The sequence below is a fragment of the Myotis brandtii genome, unplaced genomic scaffold (genome assembly GCF_000412655.1).
Source record: "Myotis brandtii unplaced genomic scaffold, ASM41265v1 scaffold399, whole genome shotgun sequence".
Taxonomy (NCBI): domain Eukaryota; kingdom Metazoa; phylum Chordata; class Mammalia; order Chiroptera; family Vespertilionidae; genus Myotis; species Myotis brandtii.
In genome coordinates this window covers 1,383,739-1,406,221 of record NW_005365325.1, presented here as the reverse complement: position 1 = coordinate 1,406,221, position 22,483 = coordinate 1,383,739, and the positions used below count along the sequence as shown (strand labels likewise).

General features: G+C 45.0%; 1 protein-coding gene across 2 annotated transcripts in view; it reads right to left on the bottom strand.

Annotated features, from left to right (window-relative positions):
• Window positions 1-2,245: 2,245 nt before the first annotated feature.
• The window catches only part of MPPED2 (metallophosphoesterase domain containing 2), a 180,962-nt gene continuing 160,724 nt past the window's right edge, over window positions 2,246-22,483 (bottom strand). For both annotated transcript variants that reach the window (XM_014545215.1, XM_005873070.2), the window contains exons 5-7: window positions 10,435-10,550; window positions 6,727-6,840; window positions 2,246-3,638 (exon numbers count right to left, since the gene is read on the bottom strand). In XM_014545215.1, the coding sequence (XP_014400701.1) occupies window positions 3,520-3,638; window positions 6,727-6,840; window positions 10,435-10,550 (349 nt within the window). In that variant the 3' untranslated portion in view covers window positions 2,246-3,519. The remainder of the gene's footprint in view (window positions 3,639-6,726; window positions 6,841-10,434; window positions 10,551-22,483) is intronic.

The window sequence follows — 22,483 nt, the reverse complement described above, 5'->3', positions numbered from 1 at the left end:
AGGAGATTGGGAGAAAAAAATTCACTATGGCGAGATGTCTTGAAGGGGAGAGAGATGCTGAGATCCACGGATGCCATTTAAAGCAACATGAAAGAAGACAGGTCCCTTCCTATTCAGAGATTAGAAGGGATTTTGCAAACTATGATACGCAAACTGAAAAGGCAGGACCTCTTATCTGCCTCTTGCAAATGTCCTTGGGGTTCTTCATATTCTTATTAAGGGAGGTTCAGTATGGTTTCCAAGGAATGCAAACAAACACAGTTTCTCAGAAATAGTGCCACTGTGCTCTTGAGGGCGAAGAGTCAACAGACAGGTCCTGCCCGGAGAATCTCGAGGCAGATTGGGGCACCTCATTTAACAAACGCACATGCACCATTCCTGGATCCTGGGCAGTGATCTCCAAATATTAATTCATATTACAAGTTACAACAACCTCACCATCACCCCTGAGACCGTACATACCTGGCCCAAGCAGCAGGGTGCCAGTCGGAGGTGGAGTCAGGACTCGCAGGCACCTGGCTCTAGGCTCTGTGCTCTCAGCCACTGGGCTCTGCTGCAGGCAGAGAGGAGGTGGTTGGCCGTGATGTTATCACAGAGCTATGTTGATAGGAAATATCCCCAGTGTTCTATCAGCTCTGATTTCTGCTCCAGGGGCAGGGTGATGAAAAGGGCATGAACTACGGAGTCAGACAGACCTGGTTTTGGACCTTCTACTTTCCTAGAGAAAGTTATTCAACTTTTGGAACCTAAGTTTCCCGTCTATAAAGGGAGGCTTAGGTAACCTCTCCCAAGGGTTTTGTGAGGATTAGAAACAAAATCTGAGGCCTGCTCAGCCGAGTGCCTGGTAATGGAAAAATAGAAAGTCTGTCAAAGCCATTTCTAAGGTTTCCTTGTTCCAAGGCCGAGCAGAGACAGCCTCTGGCCTTTGGACAGTCCTTCTGGCCCCGCTGGAGGCAGATCGTGCCTAGGAAGTGGTGAACCTGGAGCGGCTGAAGGAAGCTCTGTCCCTGAGCCTGATTCTGCAGACTGGCTGCTTCCTGCCCCCACACAGTGAAAAGCAATTTTAGTAAGTGCTAAGCTTAATTAGTTTGTGTCCCGACGTGCTTTCAAGGGCTGTGCACGCACACCTGTCATCATGATCAGCGCCCTGTTTCTGGAACGCCTGCTTTTCCAGAAGTCTGAGCCTAGCTCCTTGGTACAGTGACTGGATGAAATATCCACTCAGTCCACCTCTCACTCCAGCTCCCTAGAAAGGGCCTGAAGTCACACCCTCTTCTGCTGATGGAGCAGGTCAGAGGAGGGTTCACTGCTCACAGAACGTCTTAGCTGCTTACTGTGGTTGTGAGCCACCTCCGGGTGGGAAGCTGGGGTGTCTGCTCTGCTGGCTCAGACAGCGTCCACCGCAGGCTCTCGGTGGAACTGAGAAACTATGATGGCCCAAGATGACTCTATGTGAGTCTGAGCTGGACTTCTGGCCTAGAACATTCTTTCTATTCTGCTGGTATTGAAATCAAGAATCGCTTTCTGGAATTACCCCAAAGAATCGCCAGTGGGTGGGAAGGACGGGAGGTGTGGATGAATGCAGCTCCACAGGGACTTTGGGGATCTACTGGAGATCGGAAGGACGGGAGGTGTGGATGAATGCAGCTCCACAGGCACCGGAACGTAGACTTTGGGGATCTACTGGAGATTCGAAGACATGTTGCTCCTCTTCAATGGCTCTTCAGAGAAAATAAAAAAAGAGGTAACACTGTTTTCCCTACCCCAAGGCCTGCCGCCTCCTGGCTGCTGCAGCATCTTAGTGGCACACATCATTAAAAAAACAGTGAGGGGGAGATGACCACTGCTCCTGGGGACAAATGGAAATGTGCAGCGGTTACTCTATTACCCCCTGGTTTGCTTTCTCACGACCACTCCCGTGCACAGTGGAAGCTCCAGACTTCACTGCATGGCCACTCTGTTCCCACAGAAATGACAATGGCTAAAGAGAAATCTTCATCCTCTGAAACCTATGGCAAGATAGATGACAGCGTGATGGAAGGAGAGAGTACACTGAGTGCCTTATCGATCCACCTGCCAGCCCGTGAATGGTGGGTAATAAAAACTTATTGAAAATTAGAAAAAAATGTCACCGATTCTAATTCTTTTAAAAGGGAGCACTGATGTTGCATATGAATAACCCCTTCCCCCCTTCCACAGGGCTCAATCACCATCCTCCCACCAGCCAACCCTCCAAGCAGCACCGTTTTAAAAATCTTGCAATTTTATTTGCATATAAAGGCCGCTAGATATAGAATATCACAATAAATTTAAAGAAACAGCTGCTTTTCTAAATTTCATTAACAAGGTAACATAAAATAGAATAAAGCTCAACAGCATTTACAATGGGAAAACAGAAATGACTATTAGCGACAATATTTTGTGCTAGCGAAGATTGCATCGACACACAGTGCAAAATGGGGGGAGGGAGAGGAAGTAAGAAGACAATTCAGGGTATTTAAATATAAAGGACAACTAAGCCTTATTTTCGTTAGCTTCCATTGCATCCATTTAAGTCTATACACGCCTGTAACTGTACCTAGATTTGACTCAAGCTCTTTAAGACCTTGAGTTCTGAGAAAGTGTGTGAGCTCCTCAGCCTCCGGATGCCCTGCTATACAGCATCCCTTGCAGCTCTACCATCCTTGGCAATAGTAAACTCCTAACTTAGTCATAATACACAAAAAATACTTATATATATAAACCCATATTAAAAAGGAGTCTTGCACACTCTTTTTTTTTGTACTGCATGAAATACCTGCTCTTGACAGATTCCATTTCCATATTTTTTAAAGCTAAAATAATTTAAAAGCAACAAACAAGGAGACCTTGCATAACCACAGTATGGATCTCACTAGCTAAGCCATCCTTTAAGACGTGGGCTGTTTTCTTCCCTTGACACAACTTTCTTTAGAGTGAGAGTGTGAGGGGAAGTCTATTTCCACGCCGACTTTTGTTGAAAAGATTCCCATAAATCTGGGCCCCATCTGCAGAAAAGAAGCATGACCAAGAAAACAATAATAACAAAACATCAAAAAAAGTAAAACAGTTCAAACAATACTCTTAAACAGTTGTGCAAATCTGGTTGGTTTTTAAAACACTGCCTACCTGTTTTCTTTTTTTCTTCCAGCTTAAAGCATATTAAAATAAGACTTTTATCACCTTTTAAAAAGAAAGCTTGGCTGTCCTTTGGCGAACACTAACAATTTACAATGGCGTGGCCTTTGAGAAAACAGAAGTCATTTTACAAATTCACAATGCTCCTCTGATTTCAAATGGATACCCCATTTAAAAATAATAATAATAATAATAAAGAAGAAGCACAACCTTTAGCATCATTTTTTGTTGTTGTTGTTCCAGCAATTTACAAAAAGAACTCACAGGATTTGGAAATAAACAAGTCAGAGAATGTAAATTTATAATTAGAAAAAATGGCAGTTTATAGACCTTCCCTCACATTCCAGTTGGGCATTCAGAGCTTCAGGAATTCTGTGGGTTTGGAAGGTCAAATATAATTGGAGGGTTGGTCGGTTGAAAGCTGACTGTACACGTTGAGGCATTGATGTAGGTTGTGTAACCGTCGGTCATGATGCCATAACCTGTGGGGAGACAGTGTCACGCTTACTGCCATATACACAAATAATAGTGACTCAATGCAGGGCCATCAGGCAAGGAAAACAAAACAAAACAAATCTCTGCCAGTGGGAAGTGAGATGAAATTCACTGGAGCCTCCTCAGACATAACTGCTTTCAGAAGCGGCCTCCAGATTTTATTCTACTTTCTTTAAAAGGAGAATTCTCTACTTCAAAGAAAAGTGATTCATTTTTCCTTATTTAAATACTAGATCTGTCAGGGAAAAGGCTGTAAAATGCCTTTACTAGGGAGAATATAAAAATTTCCCCCCCTCTTTTTAAAATAGGATTTTCATTTCAAAGCCCTATGCTAAATAACTGCTGAGTTCTAGGGGACAGAATGAGTAACATAAACTCAGGGACACCCACACCCACACCCCGCCAGGCTTCCAGACGAATGAAGAAGGAGGGCGTGTTGGGAGAGGAGGCTATGAAAGAATATCTACACTTGCCTCCATGGAAGAAAACTGGAAGTGATCATATCTTACTTGAAGTGTGTGGCTTTGGTCTGAATTCCATTTCATTCAAAAGAGTCAAGTAATCAAAGGTCCAAGTGACTTGGAGAAACATCACATAGGACACTGCTTCCTAAGCTCACCTGGACACCGGCTTAAGCTAAAACACTTCCCATATGCAGTATAGATCCCCTGTGACCTACTGGAAGAAAGCTAAGGCATTTTCTCTGGGTCTTTGGTAGGTACAAATCCTTTTATAATGTTTGACACGTTGAAAGTTTCAGCATGTTTGCCAATTTGCCCATTTCCCTGGATACCTTGTTTGCTTAGAGCAGTGGTTCTCAATCTTGGCTGCACATTAGAATCACCTGGGAATCTTTTTAAAATCCTGATTTCTGGGCCTCATCCTCTGGAAATTCTGTTTCTTTGTTATGGGGTGGGGCCACAACATTAGTAACAAAGAAACAGAATTTCCGGAGGATGAGGCCCAGAAATCACGATTTTCAAAAGATTCCCAGGTGATTCTAATGTGCAGCCAAGGTTGAGAACCACTGGCTTAGAGCCTCTGCAATGAAGTTTGTAACTCTATGTTGGTATCAGGCTCCACAGCACGAAAAAATATGCCTATGAGAAAATAAAATGACCAGGACTTACAGAAATAACTGAAAAGGGTGTTTTTTTCTCTCCCCCTTCCAAATTGCTACAATAAAATGACCAGGACTTACAGAAATAACTGAAAAGGGTTTTTTTTCTCCCCCTTCCAAATTGCTACAGTTTCTCCAAGTAAGCCTGTGGAGAGCTTAATGAGGGTCAATGGAAAACTCTCTTAAGAAAAGAAAAGAGGCATTTAAACTGTGCACTGTTTAGTTCTGGGGTCAGAAAGTCTTGTTATCTCTCTCCATCAGGAGGCTGGTATTTGCCCTCTCTCTGCCCTCTTCAGCTGTCTTAAGCGAATAAAATCGAGACAAGTTTATTTGAATATGATCTCTTCCTTTTTAAGTAAGGTTATTATTTTGGGACTTCAGTGGAATTCCTCAATTGTCTGGCTAGTTTAAAGCTAATAAATGATTAAAAAAAAAAGATGAAATGCAAACCCATTAGGCATGCTGCAGGAATTCCAACCTGATCATTGCCCCTAGAAATGCTGTTTAGACATGAGCTCCCATTCCCCCGCCCCCATATCATGCATCAAGCCTTAGAGAGGTGTGCTCCTTTTCAGGGAACACAGCTCGGTCAGCGCAGGGTGACACCCACCCTTGGGGAGCTGCACCCCTGCTTTCCATCCACTCAGTTAGGGCCTATCCTTGGAGCTCGCTTACTGTTTCTGGCCTCAGTAGGATGATTTCCAATATGCTCTGTATTACCTGCCTAAACCAGGAAGCCACTGGATTTGTGGGCTTTGAAAAGCAAACATGTTTGTGGGTGGGGTTTTTTTGTGTTGTTTTTTATTTTTTGCTTCATCAGGTACACAGACCTAAACACCTCAAATGCAGATTTCTGAATAACTTTAGAGAACAGCTATACACAGGAGATGGAGAGAATATGGTGGTTGCCTAAGTACACATACCCACTGCACACAGACGTGTGTAACTGGGAGAGACCAGCAGGGCCAGAAAATTGAAGGCCCACGAAAGAGGGCTCAATTCCCACTGGTTTGCAAAATGGAGGACAGACAAAACCTAGAACTCTGAAGGTCCTTGGAAGACTTTCAGGTTCTGTGAACGTGACTCTAGCTTACTCGGAAAGGCAGAAAACGGCAACTGGACCAGTTCCCATTTAGGGGAGATTTAATTATTCTGTTTAACCTCAGCCGGAGCTAATAGTGCTAACGATTTCTGAGAAGTCTGAAATGGTTTTCTGAGGTTAGCAAGAAAATGTCTATTTGCAAATGTACTGGTTCCTGCCACTTCTGTTATACAGCTCTCTCTGCATGTCCAAAGTTAGTGTGTGTGTGTATTTCAGAGAGGAAGGGAGAGGGTGAGAAATAGAAACATCAGTGATGAGAGAGAATCATTGATTGGCTGCCTCTTGCATGCCCCCGACAGGGGATCGAGCCCACAACCCAGGCATATGCCTTGACCAGGAATTGAACCATGACCTCCTGGTTCATAGGTCCATGCTCAACCACTGAGTCATGCTGGTTAGTTTTTGAAGACTGTCTTGTTTTCCTGAGTTGCTATGAAACACAGTATTTAAAAGTAGGAAGAGGCCATGGGAGTTATTTAGTCTAACAACCTTGAAGAGAAAGGCTGTCTTTTATTACTTCACGGCTGTTCTACTGCAGTGGTTATCAAAAATTCATCATCAGAGCCCCAAAACTCCAGGAGTTGTTTAGGGGAAGTCTGGGTTTTCTATAAGGTGGGCCAGACCTGGTTCCTTCTCTCTACTCTGTTTAAAATAGAGCAGCTCCATATAAAATATTTATCAGCTTATGTGCAGGTGTTCCTCCTAACATTTTATGTGATGAGAGGGTTCCACTGGTAGAAAGAGTTTGAAAACCACTGCTCCAGTTACTCCCAGGACAGCCAAGGTCTCCACTGTGGAAGGAGATCATGGGTAATGACACAATATGCCATGAACTCCTTTCTTCTGGTCTTACCTTCGTGAATTCCACCAAACACGTGGAGCTTGGGTCGAACTCGCCTCTGCACTGTGTTTAAGAGCTCCACGCAGCCCACTCTCTGAAGCTCCTTTGGAACCCAGTCTCGAAAACCTAAGGGCAAAATGCAATCAATACTCTTAATTTTCTTTCTTCAGGTAAGGCTTCATTTAGACTTTCAGGAAGCCATAACTCACAGAAGGTTTATTACATTATCTGTAATCCTAGCCTCCCCATTAAAGCTCACAATGGCTTTTAAGGAACTTTTCACTCGTCACTTTGTCTTCTTTAGGTTCTTGAAAAAAAAAATTTTTTTTTTTTGGTTTCCTTTTTTTTTCCTTCCTGCTAATTAACTTTTTTTTTTTTTTCCTGTGAGGGATTTGATTTATTCAGCCATGGGTTTCAAATCTTCTTCATGAGCTCAATGACACTTATTCCTGGCAGCCCCATAATATCTCTTTCTCTCCCAATTCAGTACTTTTCCTTTTTTATTATACGTTAGCAGTTTACTTCCAAGGTAATTCAGAGGAGACAATGTGTGAGGCACTGCGGGCAAACTGGCCACAAGATACCTAGCTCTCTTTAGATACATCAACTCTTAACCCTTCGAGGTTCCTGATGACCAAAGCTTGGGAACGCCAAGTTCCTCCTCCAGCCTCCTCTCTAATGATAGGCAACAATGGTGACCTTGTGGTGGCATGCAGGGAGCCAGGGCTAATTGACTATCTTTATGTAAAAGCCACTTAGTTCTACACTTAATGCAGAAAATCCATAAAAACTGACATCAATTATAGCAAAAGTCAGCTATTTGAATGATTATGATCCACATGCCTTAACAGGAGGGGGCATCAAGAAGGCAGGTGGGATGAAAGGCTAAATCATAATCAGTGGGAATCCATTCCACACCTCCATTAGGTGATTTCTATTATTTAGAAATGATCCAGCACAAAGGGACAGACAAGTTTATCCCACTTTGGCGAGACTGGGGAAATGAAGATTTAGCATCTCTGTAAAGACATGTTCCTTGGAGTGTGGGCAATAGCCAGAGAGTCTGGGAAGAACATCAGATAAAAGTGGGGGCCCCATAAAAATCCAACCACGGGTTTTAAATTTTGTTAATTAGAGGAAAAAGTCCTTAGTTCACAGCAATTGGCATATTCCCTATTCCTTCGTGGATGTGTTTTTCTTGAAGGGGGTAAATGCATCTCTGTAAAGACATGTTCCTTGGAGTGTGGGCAATAGCCAGAGAGTCTGGGAAGAACATCAGATAAAAGTGGGGGCCCCATAAAAATCCAACCACGGGTTTTAAATTTTGTTAATTAGAGGGAAAAGTCCTTAGTTCACAGCAATTGGCATATTCCCTATTCCTTTGTGGATGTGTTTTTCTTGAAGGGGGTAAATATCTCATTTCATATACAATATCCAGAGAAAACATCTTGCTCACAACATAATAGTAAAGTCCTATGTTGTGGTGGCTTCCCTTCCCAGGAGGGGAAATTTCAAGGTCAACCCTCAACCCCCACTCCCACCTCCCTATCCAGCATTTGCACAAGAATCCCAATCACTATACAGTGGGGCCTTGACTTACCAGTGTCCCAACTAAAGAGTTTTTTGAGATACCAGCTGTCTCTAGCCGATTTTTTTGCATTGAGTTGACAGAGTAATTTGAGTTAACGAGCTCGGTCTCGGAACGAATTAAACTCGTAAGTCAAGGCCCCACTGTACTTTTATTTTGGAACTCCAGAGCTTACTCAACTCTACGCACAGCCACTCTCTGGACACTTCATTTTTACTATAAAGAGAGAGATGGTAGCCTCCCTTTTAAGGACATCTTAATTCTTAGGAGGCTAGAATTCAGACTCACTGTTATTACCACTTACTTTTGTACCAAAATTAATGACTTGATGAAGTCTGTGGATCACTCCATCTGTCCACAGTTATATTCCGAAGAATACTTCAGGCATGTAAATGTTTCTATGCCGAGGATGCCCCAGTCCCTCACAGTAAACAGCCAATGGGGAATCATGCCTGCACCCAACCAGGCTGCTTGGGGAAAGCACCAAGTTGGCTGGGATGCCATCGCTGGAGGATCTCACTGGGTAACTCAGAATATTTCACTAGCGACTTAATGCTGTAGTTAGTCTCTACGGTTGCAAAATATGAAAATGAATTGATTATGACTTGATAAAGATTGTGCATAAGTAAAATCTTTTAAACCATGGGATGGGGTAATACGGAGGAGGGAAAAAGCGTGGGAGTGGTGGTTCTGAAGCATTGAAAACGTCAGAAGTATACAAATCTACAGACTCTCATCTGCAACAGACCTGGCGCCCTTCTCTTGCTTTTCCAGCATTAAAATGTGCCACCAGTTCATGGCCTGGTTTACCCTTCCGCCGTGCCACCAGCTCATGGCCTGGTTCGCCCTTCCGCCGTGTCTTGTGTCTTTGTGTCTTTGTGACACACAGAACACTGTAATGGCCCTTCTCTTGCTTTTCCAGCATTAAAATGTGCCACCAGCTCATGGCCTGGTTCGCCCTTCCGCTGTGTCTTTGTGACACACAGAACACTGTAATGGTGGGAAAGCAGCACTCGGCAGCTCGGAGGTGAAAATATCCACAAAGATTAAATTTCTATTAGGGGATGACTCTTAGACTTTTATTTTGGGGGCTCATAGAGGAAGAAAGTGACATGGGTAACAACCCCAAACCACAGGGAAAAAGTTGGTAAAATCACTTATTTCTGTAGTAAGTGTTCCCCATCCTCCTCTTTCCAAATCAATGTGATCGAGAAAACTTTTCTAGTACACCTACACATTTGTTAAGAGGGTATGTGTTTGTTTGTTTAGTTGGTTGGGTTTTTTTTACCACAACTTAGAAAGAAAATTATCCTACTAAAAGGGAAGCACCTGAATTTCCGGAGCACAGCTTAGTGTGACAAGGGAAGATCCTGAGTAGATGGGGGTGGGGTTGGGGTGGGGGGTGGAGTCAAGGTGGTAGTCATGTTTGGAAAATCTGTGTGGCTAAGCCAAATCACTCATAAGCTCATGAAAAACTAGAGGATTATTACATAAGTCAAAAGATCATCTTTTGACCTATAATCTGGGTAACTAAAGGTGGTCTGGAAGCACCCTGGCAATCTACACCTGGATGCAGGCTCCATCTAGGATGAGTATCCTTAAGTAAAATTCAACGTAAGTCCTTATTTAACATCTTAGCTAAAAGAAACAATGAAAGGATCCTTTTCTCACATAATCAGCGCAAGGGCAAACTTTAAACATTTCCCAGGTTATACTATGATATGGAAAAAAAAAGAGCTCCTTTAAACAAAAGTTTCCTTCATTTCACTACCATGCAAAAGCCCTGTGATTGGAAAGTCCCTGTCTTCCTTCCATTCCCCAACCCCTTACTCCAAAGTGAATACAGTTCTTAAAATAAATTATCAAGCTCAAAAGACTGTGGCGCTCCATACTCATTTGATTCTCCCTGACTTGACTAATTCAAAAAATTTAATTTCAAGAACACCTGTAAGCCCAGCAGAACTGCTGAGTTTAATTATCATACTGGGTTTCTTTAAAGACATCCACACTTTTCTTTTTGTATTCACATTTTTTTTTTAAGAAACATTATTATGGCCCTGAAACATTTATTCATTATGCTTGGAGGGGAAAGGTGTCTCCTACGACAAAAGGAAAACCATCCCTTCACTTACCTAGAGGAGGTCCGTGTGTCATGAGAATGTCGATGCCTTCGGGGATGAGGTTCCATTTGTCCAGCAGAGACTGACCTCTGGGTAGGTTAAAGCCCCATCCATTAAACCACGGGGTCCTTTGGGGAGATAATGCACATGGTATCAGGCCAGTAGAGCCTCGTTTCTGCCCTGCAATATTTCTCTCTCGAACATTCCCCCACGGTTTGCATGGCTCTCTTTTCTCTTTTTGATGGTTGGCCCTGGCAGCGGGATGCTTTTTTGTTGTCTGCTTCAAAACCAATCCATCTGAGAGCCAGTGTGGAGCCTGCGAATTGTTCAACTAGAAACGGGCACACTCGCCTTTGCAGTGGAGACTTTCCCAGCAGACTTCTATCAAAATCTTAACAATGCTTTGTCTCCCCCCAAACCTCAGAGCTTCCTAAGATGCTCTGCCCAGATCCGAAGCATTTCCACCCTTCCTGTAATGCCTCAGAGCTAAGAAATTCCATCCGTCAGTACCTCTTTTCCCCATCACTGTGGAACTACGTCCCCAGAAAGATGCTCACTGAAGTCCTTGGAGAGAAGGACAAGTACTCTGAAGGCAGAAACTGCTGTATGTGGGGAACACCTTGGACTGAGAATGCTGGGAAAAACATGGGGGCTCTGAGAGGTGAGAAGGGACGCAGTGAACAAAAGGCCAATGTGGAATTTTCTTCCTGATACCAAAGGGAAGGTTTTTGGGGACATCCCTGGTCACTCTGGAATCTACTCTCCTGACAGTGAGTATGAGCAGTCCCCCCCCCTCCCCTCAGGAACTTGTGCTCTAGAAATGAGGTTTTGGGATCAATGCTATGGGGGGGGGGTATATTTTTATCCATCCAATGAGCATTTCTAACTGAAGCTGAAAATGTCTCTACCATTTATCATAACAGGAGAATGACCAATTTTTCTCTACAAATACCACAGGCTAAATGACATCAGAACAAAGCAGTTCCCAATGCTGTCCTATTCCCAAACATCTAGCTATAACCATTAGTTTTTGAAACGGATTCTTTTGTTCTGTAGGAAAATTCCAATTTGCTACAGTGTACATATAAAAGACAAGTTGGCCAATTTTCTGGTTTAGCCTTTTCTCCTTCAACTTAAGCTGCCTCTTCCATGCCTACTGAAAGAGGTAAACCCTGTATACAAAGTCACCTGGGCAGTCACAGCTAATAATACAAGGTGCATTCTTATTCAAAGCCAGTCTCGGCCCAGACCAATCAGATTCTCTCAAGACTCTGAACTCAGAAACGCTGACCCACCATTTATTTGGTGGTGGACAAGCGTAGTCAAGGCAACTAAAAGCCATGTGAGAGTCCACGTAACAGGTGAGAATCTCAGTTCCCTGAGGAGGTTTGAGAAAGTTCCAGAGATAAGAGACTGTGTAGCCCCAGTGAGAAAAAGAGAAACCAAGTAAGTATCTGACTTGGTTCCTAACTGCTTTACAAGTTCCTAAGCCATCCTCAGGAAGTTTACTTGTGATAACAATAGTAATACAATAACAATAATTAGAATAATAGTTATTAAAGCTACTATTTATTGAATGTTTATGTCAAGGTACTATTCTAAGGACTTTATTTAACAAGCTCATGATGTGGGTACTATGATTAACCCCATTTTACAGATGAGAAAACTGAGGCCCAGAGATTTCAAGTAAACACAACCAACAGATTGGACATAAACCCAAGCAGACTAGTTCCAAAACCCATACTCTTAACCACCATGCAATTCCTCTTTATATACTACCTGATTTAATTTACAACTTTCTGGCTCTGTACTCTTCTGTCCTCTTTCAAGGTTTAGTGTTTTGTTGCTTGAAGCTAAATGTACTCTTAACTGGAATAATATATCTATGGCATGATTCTGAAATCCAGCAATAAGATGGTGAAATGGACAGCAGTAAGATGGTGGAGTGGACACCAATGGTTTTTCCTGTTCAGCTCTTTCCTCTTTCTTTTGGTAACGGCATCCGAGTTGCCTGGGAACTGTCTTAGCCACCACACAGATAACCTGGGCTTGAAAATCAAACCACCGCAAAGAAAGCCAAGAAACAGAATGCCTTGATGACTCTGATGGACATGGGGATCCAGCTGTGCCTGAAGCCAATCTCCAATCACCAGTCACATGTTACTCCCAAGTGCATGAGCCAGAACCTCCCCCCCACCTTTTTTTCTGTCTTAGCCACCACACAGATAACCTGGGCTTGAAAAGAAAGCCAAGAAAGCCAAGAAACAGAACGCCTTGATGACTCTGATGGACATGGGGATCCAGCTGCGCCTGAAGCCAATCGCCAATCGCCAGTCACATGTTACTCCCAAGTGCATAAGCCAGAACCTCCCCCCCTTTTTTTTAAAAATCAGCTTGAGTTAGATCCTGCTTCTTGCATCCAAAAGAGTCCTAATATGTATTGCATTTAATGTAGAAATGACCTGTGTTCCTACAATAGGCAATGATCTCTCCCCACCCCCAAGATGTTTACGCTCCAATTCTTGGCACCTGAAAATATGCTACCTTACATGGCAAAGGGGAATGAAGGTTGCCATGGAGTTCAGGAGCTAATCAGCTGATCGTAAGTGAGGGCAATTATCCTGGGTTACTAGGAGGCCTGGTGTAGCCACAAGGTTCCCTGAAAGTGGAAGAGGGAAACAGGAGGAGATTGAGGGATGCAGGTAAGAAGGACTCAACCTGCTATTGCCGGCTTTGAGGCTGGAGGAAGAGGAGCACCAGCCAAGGAATGCGGGCAGCCTCTAGGAGCTGGACAAGAAAAGGAATTCTCCCACGGAGCCTCCAGAAAGGAACACAACCCTGCTGATGCCTAGATTTCAGCCTAGCGAGACCGTGTCAGACCTCTGACCTACAGATGGTAAGGTAATAAATATGTGTTGGTTTAAGCCACTACATTTGTGGTGATGTGTTACAGCAACAATAGAAAACGAATACAGTATCTAAAATGTCTGAGCTGGCTATACAGTTCAGGGACTGTGCGTGGCCCTGGCCTCACGTGCTACCCAGCATACGTTTAATCAAGGCAGCCCTTCCACCGGCACACGGTCTCGCTCAGTTAGATACAATGCAGACGGTTTCCTCAGAGGAGAAGGCAGTGCTGGCTTCCTTACACAATCTGCCAGGGAGGCACCGGGCGTCGCAGGCATGTGGACGATGCCAGGTAGATCCTTCCAGAGCTCGAGTAGTCTGTCCCGTTCTCTCTTGTCTTCTAGGCCTCCCTGCCTTCAGAAGCTGACACATTTTTATTAGGGTCTAAAACAAAGCTTTCCCAGTGTAAGATGCCCATCCTTCCCCTGCATTTTACAATGACCCTTTCCCAAGATTTGTCTTAAAAGTAAAAAGAAAAAGAAGAAAGGCAAGTTCAGAACCCAAGGAAAACTCCAGTGAGCATTTTGGCCCATGAGTGAGAAAAATAAGCAAAAACATCTGTTTTCCTAGATTTTGAAAACAAGCGTCTGGGTCTATGGTTCCTGCCTGAATGGCAAATAAAGAAGGGCTTGAAAGAGCCCCAAGCACACCCAAGTCGCTGGTACAATGAGGGGCTCTGACTTCGCTGCCAGGGTCTGACTGCGGGCAGCCTCCAACCCCCACGACATCCCAGGGGCTTCCAGCCTCAAAGAAACAGGACTTCATTTTTTCAGTCTTTCCCGTTTTCTCGCACAGAATTTTCTTCTTAGAAACCCACAGCCCTATTCCCCCAGGAAAGGCTCAGTTTTACAACGGCACTGCCAAAGATTAAGACAGACCCGTGGTCTACAGATGCCGCACATTTCATTTGGCGAATGTTAAGCTTGTGACAAAATCCAGAAGTTCCCGAGTTAAGGGGACACTTCAGAAATGCCTGGCTTTTATTTGGACTCAAACCTTGTATGTGTATGAGAGCAACAGAGAGTTAAGTTGTAGGAAAGGGAACATTTATCAAGGCCCTGATACACTTTCCATAGGGGTTGTGCACAGACTATTAAATTTGATTTCTCACGACAATCCTTGAGCTAGGTATTATCAGCTTTATTTTTAGATGAAAAAAAAAAAAAGCTGATGATTAGTAATGTCATGTAACTTGCAAGCTTGGATTTAAACCCAGATCTGCTAACTCAAAAGCCTGTGCTTTTCCCTTGCACAACGCTGAAATAAAACCGTGTAGCCCAATTCCAGTTAGGATATCACTCACGTAAAGTAAAAACAGGGCTGCTCCCTACAGTCTCTCAGGCTGTGCACTGTACAACCCCGGAAGGTGCCTGGCATCGTAAAACAAAGGGTGACTTCAGCAATGTTGCTATGGCTTTTCTGGGATGTTTTTTTGTTCCTCTAGATCAGGGGTGGGGAACCTTTTTACTGCTAAGGGCCATTTGGATACTTATAACATCATTTAAGGGCCATACAAAATTATCAACTTAAAAATTAGGCTGCTATATTTGGTCAAATGTTTAAGTAATTCACCCTAACGCTTTAGCAAATATACAGCCCTTGGGCCGGACATTCCCCACCCTTTCTCGAGATAGATCCTTTAGGTAAGGCCTTTTTCACAAGACAGTGGCCAGGCAATGGGAAAAGCAGCCCAGGGATGGGTTCCAGAGTTATCCCAGCCTGGCGCAATAAATGGGGCATACAGAAGTGGGGAGACCCATGTGCTAATTCTCATTCTGGCGTCAATTCACTAACTCACGTGGACCTTAAATAAGAGAAGGATCCCTGTGGGCCCGTTTCCTCTTCTGAGACAAGAATGAGTGGGTGGGTTTGATTACTGGTTTTCAGGATTGCTTTTAGAATTGCAGACATCCTTTACAGAAGCCTGTACCCAAAGCGGGTACCAGCAGGGGCGCTCTTGCTGCGGGACTGGGAAGGAGCTCTGGACCTGCTGGCTCACTCAGCCCCTCCTCCTTCTGACCGACACCTCTGAGCACACCTGAGAAAGCCTGGCCCTCCATGATCTTCCTAGGAGCCCAAATCCTAACAGTCTAGAATTCTGTGCAGACCATCGATGTTCCGAGTAAATGCTGTGAATTGCTTTCAATGAATTACCTAAATTGCCTGTATGGGACTGAGTCCAGTGTGGGAGAAATAACTACATAACTACCCAGAGTAGAGACAGAATGTGTCAGCATCAACGAAGGATGCTTTATGCAGTTGAGTTTCAACCCATGATACCCCAGCAGTGAGCCCATCGGGGGTTCGCTGGCAAACATGTGCTGCAGTTGCATTGTAGTCAACCTCCAGCGCCCCACAGTGGGTTTTGTTCTGTAGCGATGGGGTCAGGGGAGAAGGAGGAGGGAGGAATCCAAGGGAACAATATCTGTTGCCTCAGCCAAGGACTTAATAATTAGCGGTGACTAACAAATACCACATGGGAATCAACTTGTAAGAAAATGTCCCACAAAGCGCCCCTTTTGCCAGTGGGCCAATCGGAGCTCACAACCTACCCCCTCATAGAGAGGGATGAGAAAACCCTGGAAGAAAGGGAAACTCTGAAGCTGCCTGAAGCTATTGGACGGAAGAGTCGGATGGATGGAAGCCAGGGGTGCTTTCAAGGTGCCCTCCCTCTTGCTCTCGGAATTAGAGGCACTTGGCCTCTCCCGGCTGAAAGTCAGGAGCAGGCGCTGAGGGAGTTCGCCGAGGCAGAACTTGTTTCCAACAATGTCAATACAAAACAGGTTTTCTGGGAGGAAGCAGGTGGAGATGAAATCACAGCAAAGGTCATCTGTGTTTGCAGTACACAGTGCTGTGGGCAGCAGGGAGGTGCCGGACCATAAATCCTAGGCTTGGACAGGTGAATGGCTGTTTACTCCCCCGCCAACTTCAGTGGGGGCTGGGCACACTCCAGGAAAGCGAGCAGTCGCTCAGCTCAGGTGGGCTGCTCCGGTTCAGCCCTGGTGTTATCAGTGCCAACCATTTCTCTAGGGACAGAGGGGTCCAGGGCAGGCTATAGCACAGAGACCTGGGACTCCTGCTCAGACAGCCTCCCGGGTGCCTCCAGCAGAGATGAGGACTTGGAAGCCCCAGGGGGCTCCATTGGAATTCTGCCTGGCAGCTGTGAAGGAGAAAATGCAAGGGCTCACCTACCAGACCTAAGAGCTGGTGTTTTGAGCATACCACTAGAGGTATGAAATCCAGAGGGTTCTGTAAAAGTGAGCCACTCTTGTTTTGGAGACAGTGGGTCTGAGCATGGATCATGGAGTCCAAAGACCCATGTTCAAGTCCCACATGTGCTACTTACTGGCTTCTCTGAGCCTCGGTCACTCATCTTTCAAATAGAAGCAGACTATCTGCCTATGTGGATAAAGTGAGACACTTTAATGTAAAACTCTTGGCAGAGTATTGGCACAAAGCACTAAGGTGCAGCTTTTAATTTGCATACGATATATATTAGCGGTATGATTGCAGGTACACACATATACACGCACACACGCATACACACACGAGTTGCTCATGTTGCTTTTTCTCTCTACAATTTCCCAAGCTATGGCTCATCAAATCAGAGACAGTCCAGCTCCAGACTTTTGAAAAGTCCCTAATGAATAGGCAAGCATTACTAGATGGCTAGATAGAGCCTGATTTCCTCCGGCTGATTACTTATTAAACGGCACTTCCTCAGTTCACTTCTGAGTGGAAGTTTTTCAGAAAGGCACTCCCTCGCTCGCTGGCTCAGTCTTGCATAGACAATCCCGTGGAATGTGCGAGCACAGGGCAAAACGGTTAGTCAAGGCTGCTTAGCCGCTAGTACAGGTGGTTAGATTTTGACAGGATCTTAAATGGGGGAAGTTCAAGGAAGAAGGTTACTTCGGGTCCTTGGAATATTTATAATAGAGGGGTCGGAGAGGTTCCTTGGAGGAACTGACACGCCGCTTATTAATGACATCACCGCCGCCTGGCACCTCCACTAAACGAAACCCAGGATCTGGGAGCCGGTTAGTCCCCACGTACACTTTCTTTTCTAAATGGTGGCGTTTCAGATACCTTCTCCATGTCTGGCATTCCCAGCTGCTGTGCCATCAGCCCATCTCTGCGGGCACAACACACCAGGTCCAAGAGGAGCTAATTTAACCACCGCTGGTTAGAATCACTCCGCACTTCACAGCGCCTCTCACATGCCATGGGGCTGTCATGATAATTCTTGATCTCTAGCTCACCTGACAGCTCAGCCCTCCCCTGGCTGCACAGCCTCCCATCCGTTAGAAAGCGCAGCTTCCCCGGCACCAGATGTGTCGTCCTGAATATCCGACGAAAGGCAGACACCTGGCCCGCTCCCCGCCTCGCTTCTTTCCTCTGTTTGCTCTGGAGAGCCAGCCTTCCCCACCCTAGGTCCCTCCACTCGGCAGCCTGGAAGTTACTTACTTTCCCACGCAACTGGATAGATGCCTTGCATAGCCCACGGAGGGACTTTGCACCTTGTGCAGCAACAAAGCGAGAGAGAGAGAGAGAGAGAGAGAGAGAGAGAGAGAGAGAGAGAACTTAACTTCAGGGTGAGATTTACGCTCCTGTGCAGCTGCCTGGCCCAAACCTCGGAGGCTCAGCGGCCACCGAAGGCAGGCAGTGCCGGCTTCTCTTCGCTCTGACTCTGTAACTTGGTCTTTGTTATGAGGGCCTTGGGATGAAAAGAGATACTGTTTTGATAAAGGGCAGGCCTGGGTGAGTAATGTGGTCTGCATGCCGGGACAGGACAGGAGTAATCATACCCGAGATAGTCACCTGAGGCCCATGAGCCCTGAGCGGGGGCTTCATAAACCGAGGCGGCCCGCACTCCGGCCTTTACAAACATGCCGACGGGGTCCCCTTTGTGTGACTAATAAGGAACAAGTGTCAGAATTAAGCCTCTGCTGCCCATTTTCCTTCCCTCTTCCCTCTCCTGGAAAGGAGATGATGTCAGCAGAGTTTGCCTCAGGAACCAACGGGGAAAATCACTATGACCTGTTTTTGAACTTGGTGTGCCCTGAATTATTAAAAATCACAGCGCCCGCCCGGCCCTCCCAAGCATACCTGCCTTTAATCTTATAAACAAGTTCATAGCAGGAAGAGGAAGATTTTCAGTCCATTTCCTTCCCACAGGGATGGGAGGGAGACCGTGCCCATCCATTACACGGCAGGGCAGGGGACAGACACGCGGGACTTCTGCCTGGGCGGGCAGGTGAAGCCGGTGTCGCACATGCCTTGGTGCTTCCAGATGTGTCTCTCTGTTTTGTGGCTGAGGAACCCAGGGGACCAGTGCCAGGGTGCCTGGCCAGAGGGTGGGCTCTGGCGCAGCAGCTCCCGAATGGGAAGTATATTGACATCTAAGCCCCAGCTGGGAGAATTCCTCAAACAGGACATCACAGCACCCATCATCCGGGTTTCACAGAAAAGAGGAGGCTCAGTGGATGGCGAGAAGCAGAAACAGAAGAGCAGCATTCACTGTTTCCCTTTGTGTTTGCAATCATTTTTTACCATGGTCTAATATATATAACATAAAACTTAACATTCTAACCATTTTTAAATGTATAATTCAGTGGCATTAAGTACATTCACAACATTGTGCAACCATCCCACCATCCCAAACAGAAGCTCTGTGCCCATTAAACAGTAGCTCCCCATCACGCTCTGCCCACAGCCCCTTGCAACCAGCATCCTACATTCTGTCTCTATCACTGTGACTATGCTGGGCACCTCATCTAAGTGGAACCAGGCAACATTTGTTCTTTGGTATCTGGCTCATTTTCCCCTAGCATAATGTGTTCAGGGCTCACCCAGGCTGCTGCATGGATATGCTCGAAATTCATTCCTTTTTATGAATGAATAGGATTCCTCTGCATGGGTATACAGCATTCATTTTCTCAGCTAAGGGTTCTGAAGGTCTAGGACGTGCCAGGCACTAAGGTAGACACGTATGCTAAGTCTGAGTCCTTTTCTTCATGAAGTGTGCGGTTCCTGGGTTGAAAGCTCAGTGAGGATGGGCTCGGGGTGGTATTTGAGTTGAACTAAGTTCCCAGGATAAATCCACAGCTCACCACATCATAGGTAAAGTTGCCCTGGACAGAAGTCTTTAAACTCTGGCCTTTGCTTCCAAGTAACCTCATTTCAGAGAAACTTGGGGAACATCTGAATGACCTGAGAATTCATCCAGCAATTCCAAGTACAGACTGTCCCCCAGGCCAGGAGCTGACAAGTGGCATATTTGGCAGGACTTCTCTCATTTCCTCATGCACACACGTTCATAAGGCTCTTCAACTGAAACCAGGACCACAGAACACAAAACCACATCCTAGTAAGAGACGGAGCCTGGAGGGCAGCGTGTGTCACACACCTGGCTGGCTCCGAAGCACAGGACAAAGAGGACAGTGGAGGAGGTGGGAAGGTTGCCAAGTACTCAGGCAACTCGGCAGAGAGCACCTGCAGCTGCCTCACCCCCCTTCCCCGCCCCGGAGACATGTCACAGAAACGTAGCAGGTAGAGAGTGTTTTTCTAACTTAGATTTCCCAAAAGAGGAGAGAGAGAGAGAGAGAGAGAGAGAGAGAGAGAGAGAGAGAGAGAGATGAGTTCAGGATTAGCTAGATTTTGTCTTTACAAAGCTAACTCTTAAAAATTGATGGACAGATGAAATCTCTATTCCCCAATGGAGAATAATACAACATTTTATTATGTGTGAGTGTGTGTGTGTGTGTGTGTGTGTTGTCACATACTTTTACATCATTAATGCTGGTTTCCTTTTATATTATTTCATATTCTAGGGCCCCAGACAGATATAGCTGGGGAGGATTATGCTGTTAAGAAAGTTTGCCACTTGGAAAATAGATCCAAAGAGAATAAGTGATAAGTGGACAATAAAATACTATGTAGCTATTAATTAAACATAATAAGGAAGCCTGGAAGCTCAGTGACTTCAGTCTGCTTCACCACTGTGTCCCTGGCACTGGGCACAGAACAGACACTTAAGGATTTGAGCTGACCTGAGTTAAGAATGAATGTTCATGAAGAGTTTATAACTTACATGCAGATATGTGTATTCTTGGATGGTCAATGGAAAAGCAAAGTATCAATTTGCTTTTCAGTATGAATTCAAGTCTGCAAAAAATGCTAGGGAAAGAGAAACAGACCAACATGCTGAATGAATGGCTATCTTAGGGGTGGGAGAAGGATCAAGAACGACTTTTCTCCCCTTCTTTCTGTTTGTCTATTTTCTACTTTTTCTATACTGACTTTATATAATTTAGGGGGAAAAATCAGTGTATAAATCTCCATTCAGCCAAATGCAAGTGGAGCGTGGAGAGAGATATCTGGAGAATTCATTATCTGCTTACACTAGACTCTGACTGCAAAGCAATTTCCTTCTAGGGGTGAAGAAATTGGTGGATTTGGGGCACTTTTGTTCAGGAAGATGATGTGGGGCTTGCCTTTTCTTTCCCCTCCTCATCACCAACAGTGGGAACAGAAGGGCTTCTTCAGTAGCAAAGGTCTTGTGTTCATTCAAGTATTCAATACACACTTATTGAGTGCCTGCTGTGTGCCAGGCACCCTCGTGGTGGTTCACCTCATGATGGTTAAGGGAATTCCAGCTTAAATGTGGGTAACATTACATAACTGCATAGTCCTTTTGACAAATCAATCTCACATTTACCAGTTCACAATAAACCCAAGTGGTGGGCAAGGTATTCATTTGAGAGAAAGTAATATACAGAAATAGAAATTTCAGTAACTTGCCCAAGGTCATTGACGGCTGAGACGGCATGAACGTAATTATGTAGTCCAGTGATTCCATGTAAAAGGTTAAACATTAGGTCTGGGTTCAAATTCTGACCGTTATCTGCTCAGCAGTGTAACCTTGGGCAAGTTTTTCCGTCTGATCTCGGATTTCTCTTCTCTAAAGTGGGGATGATAATACCAGTCACACCGACTGGGTGTGAGAATCGAATGTGATAATATATGTAATGCATTGAGCAGAGTGGTTGTCCTCTACTAAGAATCAGGTACCAACTCTTATTGTCATCATCATTATGGATGTTACTACTATAAATATTAATATCACCAACTCTTTGGTTTTTGTTTTCTATTTTATCTTCTTCATATCCCTACCAAAGCGTGCCTTCTCTCCATTTCTCAGATTTAGAATGTGGGCACCAAAGAAGTGGCTGAATCTGCCTCGAAGCAACAAGTGATGGGATGGCATTCGGGTACTGTGGACCAGCTTTGAATAAGGGAACAGCACCTGGCTCTTCCAACTTACTTGCTACATAACCTGGAGCAAGTAAGCTCTCTGATCTCCTGCTTCCTTAACTGCAGCGGGGTACCAATTCCTATGAAACTTGCAAGGTCACCAAACAAACACGTGCTTGTAAGCGAGTAGCAACTACAGGGAAAGTGTCTTCTAATTCCCACGTCACTAGCTGCCCGTGTTGCCTGTTTGTGCCATTTGAAAAGCTCAGAAGGACTGGAATAAGTGACAAGTAGGTCAGATGTAAGTTAAACTGTTGGCCCCATTTATCTACCATTTTGGCTCGAAACGACTCGTTTCAGTCCAGACCATTTAGCAGAGTGAGAGAACTGTGACGGGGCACGGGCAGTACACACCATCAGAGGAATGAGTGAAAAGCTGAGGCTGCCCCTTCAATTCAGAGGTTAAAGCAAGCAGACAGACCTGGTGTCTCCCTGACGGTGTGCCAGCCAACCATGTATTATTAATTGGGCTCAGCAGACATTATTGAGCACCTTCCCCTGCGAGGCTCTGGCAAGGCCTCCAGGGAGATCTGAATACAATGAGAGACCATCCCAACCTGCCATCTGGTTGGGATAACGAGATAGTCAAAATTGTTCTCCTCTCTCTCTGCCCATTAAAATTCTACTCAGCCCTCAAGGCTCAACTCATCTTCTCCCCAAGAAGCTTTTCCCAATGCCCTCAGCACTTTGTTTAATTGTCATTTGTGAAATTTATCATTGTCTGCACTATTACTGGCCTGTGTGCGCACGCGTGTGGGTTTTAACTTATTTCCTTCATTCCTACGAGCATTTGAGGCAAAAGTGGGGTTATGAATATGTCTATCTTGCCCAACAGATTGTG